General features: G+C 42.4%; 1 protein-coding gene across 2 annotated transcripts in view; it reads right to left on the bottom strand.

Annotated features, from left to right (window-relative positions):
• Positions 1 to 14,934, bottom strand: part of OSBPL11 (oxysterol binding protein like 11) — a 305,858-nt gene that overhangs the window by 71,401 nt on the left and 219,523 nt on the right. For both annotated transcript variants that reach the window (XM_085647503.1, XM_085647504.1), the window contains exon 9: positions 12,706 to 13,204. In XM_085647503.1, the coding sequence (XP_085503629.1) occupies positions 12,706 to 13,204 (499 nt within the window). The remainder of the gene's footprint in view (positions 1 to 12,705; positions 13,205 to 14,934) is intronic.

The raw sequence follows: 14,934 nt of genomic DNA, 5'->3' as shown, positions 1-14,934 counted from the left end.
CGCCCTTCCTCTCAGAACCGACAGAGATCAGATGTGGAGTACCCCAAGCATCCTCCATCAGACCCACCCTCTTCAACGTCTACATAGCCCCCCTCGCAAACATCATCAGAAACCACAAGCTCAACATAGTCTCCTACGCCACCCAGCTCATCCTCTCCCTTACGAAGGAACCCGACATAACCAGGCACAATTTCCAAGAAGGGATGAAAGCCGTTGCAACCTGGATGAGGAACAACTGCCTGAAACTCAACTCGGAGAAAACAGAAGTCCTCATCCTCGGCTCCACCCCCTCCGCATGGGAGGACACCTGGTGGCCCCACGTCCTCAGAAACCCAACAGACCACGCACGTAATCTTGGCATCATACTAGACTCATCACTCAGCATGAATCGCCAGATCAACACATCGCCTCCGCATGCTTCAACAACCTCTGCATACTACCCAAGATATTCAAGTGGATCTCCCCCCCCTCCACTCCCCCCCACAGACTCTAGGAAAATGGTCACCTACACACTCATCACCAGCAGACTGGACTACGGCAACGCCCTCTACGCCGGAATCAACAAAAAATTCCTCCGCAAACTCCAGACCGTCCAGAACGCCGCAGCCAGACTAATCCTCGATATACCACGGCACAACCACATCAACCAACACCTTCGCGACCTCCAATGGCTCCCTGTTGAAAGAAGAATAACTTTCAAGCTATTCACGCACGTGTACAAGGCCCTCCACAACACCGGACCCCAATACCTCAACGACCCCATCTCCTTCCATGTCCCCAAGATAAACCTCCGCTAGAGTAGGTGGAAGGTCCTTCTCCTACCTCGCAGCCGAGACATGGAACGATCTCCCCCTTCACCTCCGGCGAAGCACCACACTGCACCAATTCAGGAAGGACCTCAAGACCTGGCTATTCAAATGACCCCAACGGAGCTGCTCACACCACCCACCAGCACCTTGAGACCATAACGGGTGAGTATTGCGCTTTACAAATCTCCGATTCATTGATTGAAAAGCATGTGTTAAAGGCAACAGGCATTTAAGGATGGATTGCTATTACATTGTGCTAAAGCCTATTGGCAGGTATTTTCATATAAGGAATTTTGCAGATTACTGTAGTAAGCAAGTATTTATGCTTTGGTGACCAACACAAACAAACAATGGAAATAAATGATTTGCACTATCGTAATCCTTAACCTACATTATGAAGGATTTCTATATTGTTATAACAACCGTATTTTGTACATATTTGTAATTTTATTCCAGCCTACCTGATAGTTGCCTTGTGGGAAGGCTTATAACCGACACAGTAGGTCTGAGTTTGTTATGGTGATAAGCCAATGATAAAGGTTATACGCCGGTTTATAATGAAAAGTTACAGTAAATGTTTATTGTGAAAAGCATATGTTAAAGTCAACAGGCAATTATGGGCAGATTGTTATTACTCTATTTTATTGCGTACAGATTATTGTAGTAGGGACTGGTTTTGGTGCTGGCAAACCATGATTATGAGGTTGGTTACTGCCCGACAAACCCTAGGGGGAGAAGATTTGCACTGCAATAAGTCTTACTAGAAACTCTTTTTAGCGGTCTCCCAGGATCTTAAGACAAAAAACTTAAATAACTTACATCCATATATATACATATATATTAATTTCAGGGCTGGCTGGTCAATCCTGTAGTTTCAATTTACTCCTTTTATAGTTCCCCTTTCATTTATTTTCCTTCTCCTCTTTTTATTTTAATGTTTCTTAAGGGGATACTACAGCTCTCTAGGCAGTGCTAATGGATCATTGCTTGCTTCTCATTTAATCTGCAGTGTGCAGCACCCCATGTGGACACTTCCTCTAAACCAGACAGACCTATTGCCATTGCCAATGCTTATCTTATTTCTTTCTCAGCTCATCTCAGGAGTTATCTTCATCTTCCAGAAAATGCAGTATCATCACCGTCACCTTACATCGACCCCGTATCACCTGCAGCATTTCAGTGAGACCCGCCATAATTGGAACAAATAACATATGGGAAGGATGTCAAGTCAATGGAAGCTGTATCACAGACACAATCACAATGGGACTTCTATTGTTACCATTGCACAGTATCACTGTCGCCATAGAAAACATTTCACAAAAACTCAAATTTCAGTGTCAAGATTGCCCTTTGGATACCACATCAGTGTCAACACTTTGGATCTGTTTAGACAAGCGCTCACTAAATATTACATCCAAAGATAATCGTGTCCATGTCATTCACAATCAACTTGATTACTCTTCGTTACGACTTGTTCTTTGGATGTTTGCCTATTTATGGTTCCAATCAACTGTCTTTAGGATGCAAGGTGAGCTATATAATTATTAGATTAACATAAAAATAAATATTGACCGGAACACCGATAATGTCATGGCTGTGTGCGTCCAGCAATTATGACAGCATACACAAACACACCCTGAGCCATATCAACACATCCAAAAAGTAACAAATGGGTGGCAAAACCCCATTGACAAGCTCCTAACCAGAATCAGTGTACCACAGTAATGCTCTGTCCCATTCATTTGCCGAGATATACTGTCGACATTGGGGAGAAAAGGTAACCACAATAGCATGACTATGCTCCCTCCAGAGGAAACACACGGGGATATCCTCTTCATCGTCAAACACACATGGGAAGAAAATTTCAATGGAGAAAATGGCCCCCTAAGAAATCCAGTAAACAGTATCTCCCTGCTATGCGCTAATGAAAGCTACATTCTTCCTGCATTCTCCTGCGTAGATGTAGACAAGAACTGCTTAACACTGGCTGCAGACACCCTGGTCCTTGCTCTGGTTTTTAACATGGAGGCATTTTCTTTTGACTCCTATTTCGGGCTCTTGTAGGGCATGACTAAAAATACAAAATCCCCAGCAAATTAAGAGATTGAGTGTAACAGTACCCTGAAGTAAGCGCGAGTGACATGCTAGCACCTGACAAAACACAACTAAAATATGTCACAAATAAATATGCACAAAAGTTTGTGTTCAACAGGAAGACCTAAAATGAAGACCGCTATAGAACTTAAAAACAGGACACTGGGTAAACGAGGCAAGATTCTTTACCAGCACCTGAAGCCCTCCTTCAATAGAAAGAATAAGCAAGTAGCCCTGCTATATGAATTATGAGCCTAACGCATGAATAAAAAAAACTAGCCTGTGCAATAACTTTGAATGTAGACAAATTTAACAACTGCAAAATATACAAGGTGACTTCTTGGTAAACGAATGCAGGAGGTAAACGTAATCCTTCATTCTTCTAGTTGGATACAATCAGGCCATGGGCAAGAAATAAATAGCAAAGGGCAACTAAAGAGGAAAAACAACTAACTTGGGTAGGAAGAGAGAGGGTAATAACGGCAATGCATGAAGAGAGCTACAAACCTTCTGAAAATGTTCGCATGGAGGATAACTCATTTGAAAGGTTACAATTCTCATAGGTAGCAGAGGCTGGATAGACCGCGCATACCACTGGTCAAACTGCGTGCTCACACTGCGATAGAAAGAATCTATGAGCAGCATGGCTACACAGCTTTGGATTTCATCCCTGGAGGCACACGTATTTTATGCAAGAATAACGTTGGCTTAATAAAATATTATTGAAAACGTCCCACTGTGTATTCTCTGTATATTTCTCTGAGAATAAGCGAAAGCAAGTTACTGAGCGAAAGGGTTGTATGGTTTCCACCATTACTGAGGAATCAGGGTTGTCATGTTCAGTGGTTGTTAGAAACAATTCGCTCCCTGTTGGGGGGCCTATGATGGCAAAGTGAGCTAGTAGGATTATTGGCCAACATATCCTGAGAGAGTGTCTGGAAATCAGTCTTGACACCAAGCCCTTAGTTGATGTTGTCCAAACAATGCGCAGGTCCTATGGATCGGTAGGAACTACATGACATGCCGTGTAGTTCCTACCAATCGGTAGTTGAATGGTTTCTGTCAACCAATGAACATGGCAACCCTGATTCCTCAGGAATCGTGGAAACAATACAGAATATTCAGTATATTCACTATTGTAGTTTTAAGAAACTTCTGACCTATGATAGGCATGCATATGTTATGAATCATCATGGCTACAAGTGTCCCCGCACGTCCAGCACGTTTCAAAACTTCTTTTTAAATCTTACACAGGCATCCTGAGCTATTAAGTTCACTACTACCCTGTTTTTATAAAGCCTGAGGAATAAAAGGTGCTGAGGAAAACACTTGGCTGTAATGCCAAATCAACCCTTTTTAACAGGTGTGTCTCATGAATAAGACAAATCTATCACATTCCATATTGTGTACCATATTTAACCCTGCAAGACTTCTGTCAGGAGCAAGAAACGTCCAAGAGTTCAAGCTAAGTAGTTTCAATAACACTTATGGTTTTCCCTGTGCAGGATTAGAGGCAATAAGAGATTTGACTCAACCCAGTATACCCATTCTCCTAACTGTTGAGCTTTCCCAAATGCCCCTAAACATCATATCAACTCAACAAGATAAACATGAAAGTATTGTGGGCTAGCCTTAACCATTGTGTATTGTTGCCACTCCCTCCCACCACAAGACTGCAAACCCTATGAGCAATGGCATCATAATTCTTTTCCTGCACACCTCCACCACATGCACGCCTCCACCACATGCTTACTCCTCATATCCCACAAAAGCATAGGGAACAGCACACAGACATACTAAGGAAAAGCAAGGAGTGTCAGTCTTCTGGCAAGTCAGTGGCAGAGTCTGTTGTGTCTCATGGATCCCCATGATGGGTACTTACTGCTCTCAAATGCTGCAGCATATGGCTTTAGCTGCTGCAGTGCCCTCTGGGGAATGCTGCTGCATCTTACATCCCTCAATCTTCTACCACAGTGCTCTTCTCATTTGAAGGCATCAGTTCTGTGGCATCTCCTCCTTCCCAGTGAGGCCAAGAAACGTATTATCTTTGTCTAAGGACCAGGACCTCATCATCATCATCATCTCCTTCCATTGAAAGATCAAGCATAACAGATTGGCCCCAATGATAGGGAAGTCTGCTGGACACACATTCAATAATTGACCTACATTCTCCATGTCTACGCAGCATGGAAGGCACCAAGTCTTGGTAAAACTGCACCTTGTGTCCTGGAAATGTTACCTCATCTTACTCCTGGGTCTGTACCATCAGTTTCTCTTTCTCTTCTAAGAAGTGAACCATTCTAAGGATATCTGGGTAGGAGTCGCCCCTAAGGTTTCTGAATCCAGCCCTCCTTGCCCAATCTAGCCTCAGGTGTGAGTCTTCTGCTCAGTCCCTGATGTAGTGAAGAAGTTACCTAATAAGGCCCCTAAAGGTTCTCTAATTCATATGCTCTTTCATTACAACCCGTTTTCTAGAACCTCTTGCTTCAGTTGCAGATTTGCATGTTGTCCCTGCAGGGTTTGTATGACTCGTAACATAGAGTTTCACTCCTCAGATCGATCATCAACCTTCTAGTGCAGCAAATTCCCTCTTAGGCCAAATACACCTAGGTCACCCTTGTGTGCCAGGAAGCATTATTTGAAATCAGTCTTTGTATGTTCACCTCATTCTTAATGGCCACAAGAAACTGCTGCATTAAGTGTGGGGTAATGTCCTCTCTTTCACGTTAAGTTTGCTTTTCGTGCAGGTTTGCTGACATCACTTTACGGAGATATTTATTCTTCTTCACTTCTTTATTCTAGAATAGTTCATTGATGGATAGTTCCTTCCTACAGGATGCAACTACTCTGCTAGTGAGTGCCCACCACTCTTATAAACGGTGGTAAAACTTCAGATAAAACCTACCAAAGAATTGGTGTAAACTCTTTCTTTATTCTGGTTGTGCATCCAGGCGACTTCCTTGATGGTAGGTTTGGAACACAAACCCAGGGAGCACTTCTAAGCAGACCAGTGTTCGGTCTTGGTACTCGTACTCACCAAAAGGAGAACAGTTAGGTCCTACCCTCCATACTACTGCAATTGTCAGTGGCACAGAGACTTCACGTCTTCTTTAGGCGAGTCTCACAGCCCACTCTAAAATCTACAGACTCTCACTACCCTGCATTCTCAAATCAAGTCGTCAAGGGGGAAAATCTCCATGTGAAATCTTCTATTAGCAAGTGTGTGCTAATAAAGCGCTCTTTAAGGTGCTCTGCAGTGAGGGGAGGTCTCCTTCCACTCCATCCATAATGCACCCATGGAGGTCGCAAAGCAGGCACTCCAGCTCCAAATGGGCCAACAATGAGCACCAACTCTAAGAAAATTCTGGGTCTCAGTGCCCCCAGAAGCCAATTCTGTTTGGAGCTTGCCAAAAGTGGACAGCCTTTTGAGGGAGGGAGTCCACGTTAGGTTTACAGCAGCATATAGTCCCCTGCTGGCTTTGGTCCTGACACCCTCTTAGAGGTGAATCTCCTATTCCACTGACCTAGTGGCCAGGCATGCCCTCACCAGGCCCACCTTCACCACAGACTAGGATTCCTTTGAGGCCTTAAGATGTGGACAGCCCTAAACTTCATGTTGTCCCCCTTCTGACAGGTCCACAGAGGTGTCCACTGTTCAGGGAACAACATTGCCATCAGGGCAGGCAACACAACCTCCACTTGTGTTCTCTCACCAAAGTTACACTGGTCCGTAGATCTGGCCTTCATCTGTTCAGTCTGGATGCTCTGTGTTTCGAGGGCTCAGTAGGCCAAAGAGTTACTCCTGATGAGGGTAAGCTACCCGTGTGTGCACCAGCATCACACTCTACAAACCCCAGCTGTGCAGACTTCTATCCTATAATTTTGCCAACTTTCCTCAATGTGTGTGCCTCCTCTGATGCCTTGGAGGAGTCCTCCCTGACTTCATCTGAGCCACCCCATTATGCTTGAGGACACAGGAATGCACAACATAATGGTCTTTTAATGGGGCTCGGAGGAACATCAGTCAAACACAGCTACTTCACTCCTCTAGCTTAAGACTGAATCAGTGGTGCTATTGATATTTCTCACAGTTCCACAACCCAGTCATTCTAGGGTCTGGTTGGCACTATATAAATTGTTGTGGAAATGTATCTTCTTCTTCAACAGGATCCTGGGAATTAAATGAATTTTTGAAGGGCAAAGAGAAACAAACTGAGCCAATTTGTTGAAAAGGCCTCCCCTCAAGATCACAGACCTCACCATCTGCTGATGAAAATAAGAAACTAGGTGCTTTGACAGGTTGGAAAATGGCCCCACTGCAGAATTTTCCAAACTTGATTTTCATGGACAGCCGCCTATGGTTCCACTTGTACGTCTGAATGAAGGTCTGCTGCCTGTTGAGGACATCTGCGCAATGTAAACCCGGGGCACAAGCTTGGCTAACATGTCCATGGTGTACTTCAGAGTTCATGATTTACTTCACAGCCCAGCACTACAGATGTAGAGCATCCAATTACAAAAGTAAAGAGCTTGTTTCGCACAAAATACATGGTCTTAAATGTATTCAGTGCGGACTATCACTTGAGCACCCTGCACTCACCGTCAAAATGCTTTGAAACCTAGTCTGGCTGCCCTGAGGTCCTCTAAGTTAATGGGTAAGCTAGTCTTGGCTGTGAACCACAAGCCACTAATGTGCAACTCCTTAGGATAAGCTCCCTAACATGTTAAAGAAGGTCCTATTAAAAGAAAAGGCTAGGAAGCGAATGGAAGCAAGGCTGGCCTTGAAAGTCGATATTGTCACTTTACTACCAATCACGTGTCCTTTTTCAAATGCAGAGGGATCATAATGCAGTCGTCCCAGTCAGTCTCCTTAAAGCTGTTTCAAGTTAAGCTGTTTCTGAATAGGCCTCATATGTAGGCAATGTTGTCAGAAACTGGGTGCATGAAGACGTGCTCACTGCAGAAGCTTTGGGATTGAATGCGATAAAGAAATGCCATGAGCTTGTGAACTATTTCCATGGAAGGATCGATCTTTCCTTCTGCACGGACAATCCTGCCACCCAGAAAATCAATGTCCATCATAGAATGAAGCCTGAATGTTATTTTGTTGAGAGCATGTCCTAAGGCAGACAGTACTTGCATGGTGTATCTAAATGTTGAACTTCAACCAACAAAGGTGCCCTGATAAGATTATCTAAATACAAGTACACAGTCAGCCTGTCTCAGCAAATGGGCTTCCATCTGATCTGCGTGTTGATCTGAGGCAAATTGGTAGGGTCTTACACAGGTAGTGATGCTGATATATCGTGCAGCACAGATACCTCCAGTAACGTGGAACGATTGGGAATGAAAGTAAGCATCCTTCAGACCGATTGATACATACAAGTCCCAGAGACTAAAATAAGGATTTCCTGAATAGTGACCATGCAGAAGTCCTGCTTCCTAAGGCATTTGCTGAATCTGTGTCATTCTAGTACTCTTTTTTTTCAACACAAAAAACCATCTGGAATAAAATCCTAGACTCTACTGTATCATACGCTCAACTTCTGCTGGTGCTTTTCAGAAGTAATTTGGGGATCTTGTTCTTCAACAACCTTAGGTGCTTGTGAATTTCCTTACTTGGTAAATATGATAAAGGGGTTTACATAAATTCCAAGATGTGGCTGCACTTGATAATGTTTCACAGCCATCTTTCCATTTTTACCTATTGCCAAATGTGACTACATCAATGAACCTTGACACCCTCCTCTGCCCCCTGAAGACTGGCAAGAGGGGGCTGAAAGAAAGCTAGATTTGATTTTGTGGGCAGAAAGACTAATTAACCTCTTCCCCCCCAATCTGCCCCGATTTCTTTATTCCCTCTGGGACTGCTCCTGTGAGCAGGATCTGTAATAGCAGTGGTCAAGGAAAGGAGCGAACGTTCCCTCTCTGATATGACTAACCACTTTGCTGAACTTGCCATCTAAATACAGATTAACCGTGGGGGCCAGGCTAAGCCCATGAATCTGGCAGAGTCGTTTTTTTATTATAGTTTGGAGAGCCTCATCGATCTGTTTGCAAAATACATGGCCTCCATCAAAGGACTAGCCCAGTGGTTTTAACATGTGGCCTGAGGTTCCCTAGGTATCTGTGATACCTATTTAGGACTATGGCTGTTCATAATTAAATAATATTAGCTGATTAATAAAGTGTAAATAAATAAATGGCAAAATGGAAAGGTTAAAAATATTCAATGTAAAGAATTTTTAAATTAGAAGCAAAAAATTAAGTTGGTGCCATTATCTTGATTTGTGGAAAAGCAAGAGAGGGGTGATAAGATACACTAACAAGCACTGTGCAGGAAGGGCTGAAGGGGAAATCATTCAAAACAATTAAACTAATTGAGAAAGCAGACAAAAACAGTTGTACAACCATTTTGCATCTTTTGCAGACATTTTATTTTTGGCTTGCCCTTTGTGTAATAAACCTTGCTTCAGCTCCCCTTTCTGAGACGTGAGAAACTGTGTGTGTGCAGAGAACTGTTGCCTATCTTTGTGTTACACCTGGTATGATTCATCTGCACCTGTCAAGGGAAGAGGGACATTTTCAAACCCAGGCTTATGTGAACATGAGCTGGCGACAACCACCTGCATGCTAACTACACTTTCTGACATGCTATGTATGTATATTGAGAAATTCCACAGCTTGAAATGTTTTGCGAAAGATTATAAATAACGTGTGCTGGTTGCATCCAGCAGAGCTTGTTCGGAGCACCTGGCTTCACATCTCTCAGTTCGAACTTGCAATAAACAGTCTCCACGACTGTGCCTGTCTCTCATTTGACCTATTAGCCTTCATATAGCTCAAACAAGGATGAGACAGCGGACATTTGCACAGCTGACTTGCAAACAGTGAGGTGGAGAATAACTGTAGATTACTGGAAGGCCTAACAAAAACAGTGGAACAGCACACAATTGAACAGCCAGTGGAAGAACTGATGGTGAAGCAAATGACGGAGTAATGCATGGCAGAGTGGCAGCCAACAAGGTAGAAACAGAAGAGACAATAAGCTGGATTCAGATACGCAGCTTATGGGGGCACAGCCAACATGCCAGATTTCTGCAGTGCTGAAATGTCTACAGCAGCATACTGAAGGCTGAAAGAGGATGCAGCAGTCAATGATTTAAAAACCAGAAAGTTTTTAAACTGGACAAGCCACATGACAGACGTTTCTTCCTTTTGAGACGCATATTCATGCGTAGCAATAACCCCTTGGATTTCATTCTGAAAGTGAGTTTGCATGGTGACTCAGACAGCAGCTGAAGAAGAGGGTAACACTGAAGAGAGAAAGATTTAGCAGCAGACTAATTTGGCTGACCAGAAGTCTAAATCTTAGAAGCAGGCTTGAAGGGTTATTTAGCCACTTTTGACTCCACTGCTAAGGGTTTAGTTTTGGAGTTAAAAGGATTTTTTCCCCCTTTTTTCTTCTTTGCGTAGCAGCAAATGAAGGACAACATTTCTCCTTCAACAGAGATAGGGAAAGCCTCCTTTCCTGATCCTGTGAAGTATTAGTCCCGTTCATGTTGAACACACTTCCCACTCAGTTTCTGACTGAAAAGATCTAATAGTGACAAGATCATTACAATTATTGTTGGTTCCCAGAAATTACGTAGCTGGAATAAAGATCCAAATAACCATGGAGAGTAAATCAAATATTAATATCTCAGATACGAAATCCCTTACGCTTTAGCAGCAGAATTTTATTAAAATCGATAAAGAAAATCTAGACTGGATTGGAGGGGAAAAGACAGTCACTGTTCAAATTATTGACAATGAATATAAATGGTTAAATAACTTTTCTCAGATTCAAAATTTCCAACATATTTTCCCTTTACTGAAATACAGGGGGATCTTAAATAAAATACCAGCTACTGTAAATATTTTTTCAAAACTTCTACTCAAATTACATCTAGCCTCTAGATTGTAACAAATTCTGGACTGCCGTAGTCCCTCATTGTTAAAATCAATAGAACGCATTGCTCTTAGATAACTACTCTATGGGTATTAATGAAGGGCCATAGACCGAAATACAAAAGACAAATCTTTTCTTCATTTATGCCAACTAGATACTTCTTAACACGAAGTCTACCACTGAAACCTGACAAAGTGGCGGGATTGGGGCTCAGTCTGGCATCTGCAAAGATGGGGAGGGGATACTTAGGGACATGATGGTAGATGGGCAACTTTTGGCCAAATTCACGGTCTGAAATTGTGTTGATTGTTGGTACAGAATTGAGGTTCGAACCTCTTTTGCTATGTTTATATGTCCATTCCAACAGCTCCAATTTTATGCTGAATGCCTTGGAAAAGCTACTGTTGGATCTTTTATTAGTTTTGCTTCTAGGTCTGTGCTTTGCGGCTGGAAAGATGGGAGAAAATAACCTCACAAACCTGTTGGGAATGGGTCATTTATGTGTGAAGATGCGATGAGCTTAACCTGAAATTATTCTTCAAGACTAAATCTGGTTTATATTGTGTATATGACAAATGTGATACTTACATGCAGAAGATAAACTCCCTTTGAATGCTATGGACATATTTTTCATGGAAACTTATGACAGGAGCATTCGTTTTTTTCTTTTTGATCCACTCCGCAAATATATAAGCATACTAATAGAATTACCTGAATTATGCCATCCTTCTTTGTTGTTCTTTTAGAAATTTGTTGTTCATGCTTTCTTTCACTCCTTTCTTCTTTCTATTTCGAACTTTCCTATTTTACACATAAAACTAACCATAAAACATAACATGGGAAAAGATCCCCATCACTTCTAGTGCAATAAAAAAGTCTAGCAGTAGGTGCCTCTGAGGTCACTGTTTGGTCACATAATTAGGTTGGTTGACTACACATGGCCTATGACTGTTTTAATGTTAGCCGACTGTATGTTTAGACTGTTTTACAAGGAGTGACTATAGAGTATTTCCACCCTGACGACAGTAAGAACTGAAGCATACCCATCAAAAAAAAAAAAAAATCAGTGCAGCAAAACAATCCATTTAGAGGCTAAAAATGTAAACTAAGTCTGTGAACAGTTACACATCTCCGAGACACTGACAAATCTAAATACCCCAAGGATCAACTTAAATATACAGATTACAACAAAGAGCAGATGCCTCACCCAATCAGCAAATGCACACATTTACCAAGGACAGTATCACAGTAGACAAGTTTTCAAGCAACCACTTAATAGAGGACTTCAAAGCATGTTCCAGCATCCTAATGTCTTGCTTTGAAAGGCTGTTAGTACCATTAGCAGACTTCAGACATCAATTTTAAGGAGATCAAGGCCCTCAATGCTCATGGCAAAAACATTCAGAGTTGACAAAAGATGCAAGTGCAAAGACTGCTTACGGCTGTGTGCCTGAAGAGCTGAGCAATCACACATTAAAAGACACTTAACCACTCTACAGGCTTGTAAAGGTCACACCATAGGATCAGGTGCTATCAATAATACAGGGTTGAAGGTGAAGTGTGAAGCAATGCCACCAGAATAGAAAGATAACCTTATATGCCATGATAGGGGTTCTAATGATTTCACTCTGGTAAAATGCAAAACATTCTCAGATGCATCAACAGACACTTCATAAAGTATTCATTAAATGGAAAGCCATTTGTGTAATGAATGATATCTCCATGTAATCAAAGAAGTATGTCTAGTATCTGTAATAGCTTCAAATGTGGTCAGACAGAACGGCGGAATTCACCCAAGAATGGTATACTTCTCTGATGCACCTTTTACATTTGAATTTAAATTTTGCTCACCTTCTCCAATCATTGTGACTCCAATTGACATTCCCATGAATTTACTTTTTGTCCATACATGGGCATTAACACACATCTTCCTTTCTGGACATTCTGCATAGAACCCTGAGACAGGGGGGTGATGGGACACTTGCTCTGCCACAAATCGCACAGAGTAGCAGTCTGACTGAGCCTTACTGTCCGACTCCTCAGAGTGGATTTCAGGCGGCAAGATGGATTGGGATATAGAGTTGCTTGAGTTTGGAGATTGTACCTTCTCCTTGGGTATCCGCCAGGAGCAGTGAAAGGTCTCACCAATGATTGGGTTGTATGGTTTCTTTGCTATGGCTCCTTTGCGACCTTCATGGAATGCGGTGAGGTAATATTCCACAAAACGTATCATCCTCTCTTCGGGGCTTGCGCCATTAGTGATTGCAATGAAGAGGTCTGGGTGGGACATAAAGTCTGCATACATTTCCAAAAGTGAACGCTTCTCCAAAATAAATGTGGGGAGAACAACCTGAAGGGGAAAAAAAAAAAATTACAAGTTTAGGAACAACAAATATTAAAACAGAAAAATTGGCAGTCAGAAATCGATGCAGCTGTAAAACTTTATAAAGTACAGCGCAGTAAATGATACCAGCAAAAGACTTAGGGTTGTGTAAATATCATGCATTTTCATTTTTCAACGTTACAATATTTAGCATATTGCTGAACTGAAATGGAAACAATATTGAAACAGAGACAAGGTAGAAATTAAAACGTAACCATATCCTTGCTCTGCGACTACAATTATTTAAATGACCCCAAGTAATGGAGTCATTTCAATTCTCAAGCAAGAAGCAAGCTAATTTAATATCACAAACAACAACAACATATAAAGAAATACAAAAAAAAAAAAAAAAAGTGTCTCAGGCAGAGGGCAATAATTATGTTCATTGTACCGGGAAGAAAAAGACGATACAAATAAGACAATTGTAACAGCGAAATCTAACAGCATAATTCAAAGAACTATTTATGGGAGGTCAATACAAACCCGATTTGGATTTCTACAGGACAATTGGGGTTAAAACTCTCAGGCTGCGGGGGCGTGGCTTAGCGCCAGAGACGCATGGCGGCGTCCGGGTAGGGCTCTCTGGTGCGACCTGGCGGCACCGTATCCCCTGTTCTTCAAATGCGGGCAGAATGTCATTTATGATTATCGGAAGACCCGCTGACTCCCGCGTTGTAGCGGAATTTGTTTGAATTTACTGAAGTAAGTCCCTGTGTAGTGGCGATGCGTTTTCGCGGCCGCCATTTTGTTTTTTGCCGATTTTTGCACTGAGGAGTTTCTCACAGAGACAGACTTAATTTTGAACTGTTACCTGTGCTTGATATGCTCAACTGAATGTTCTCTTGCTATCTCCCATGACTTTCATTACCAGGTGCCGTCTTTTTTAACTTCAGCCAAATATACAGTTATTTGAGGAGAAGCACTCACGGCCGCCATTTTGTAGCATATCCCTCGTCTCTGTGGCTGCAGTGCAGTTTTTTCTTTTTCCCTTTACATTTCGATGCTTCCACTACGCATTTGGATATAACGTGCCTCATCCTTTTCCAGGAATGCTTCCATCTGCTTATTGCTGACTGAACACCCGCTGGATATGACGTTAAAGTTGGATATTTGATAAGAGCTGTTTTCCTTCTGGGCTGCGTCCTTTGCGGCCAGATCTTGCGCCTGTGCTGAATTCTATGGGCAGAATACGAGGTACTCTCTCCAGACAGCTCACGACCAAGCATACTTTTGTCAAAAATTCAAAAGTTTTTGCTGCCTTTTCCAAGCTAGAGGATTCTTTGTTGTCTCCATCTACGACAAATATGGATCCTTCTCCCCCACCAGCTCCCTAAGGGAAATCCGTCACCAAACGCCTAAAACAAAACCCTCCTTCTCCACCTAAAACAATTTCACCTGTTTCCATGGAGACATTGTTGGAGGAGATTCGGGCCCTGCGACCCTTTATGGAGGAAACGAACAACAAACTACAAATTCTTACTGATACTTGGTCTCAACTCGACTCAAGAATTACAGCTGTTGAGCACAACATGTCTTCTTTCCATGATACCGCTTCTAATGTATCTCAACTTCAATCTCAAGTATCTACACTCCAGCGCCAAGTGGAGGACCTTGAAAATCGTAATAGACGGAATAATCTGTGTATTTATGGTCTGGTGGAGGAGTCGGAGGGATCAGATCCTCCTGCCTTTTTTCAA

This window comes from Triturus cristatus, chromosome 3_2 (genome assembly GCF_964204655.1).
Source record: "Triturus cristatus chromosome 3_2, aTriCri1.1, whole genome shotgun sequence".
NCBI classification, from domain to species: Eukaryota; Metazoa; Chordata; class Amphibia; order Caudata; family Salamandridae; genus Triturus; species Triturus cristatus.
The sequence above is the reverse complement of the archived record's forward strand: the minus strand, read 5'-3'. Positions and strand labels throughout refer to the sequence as shown.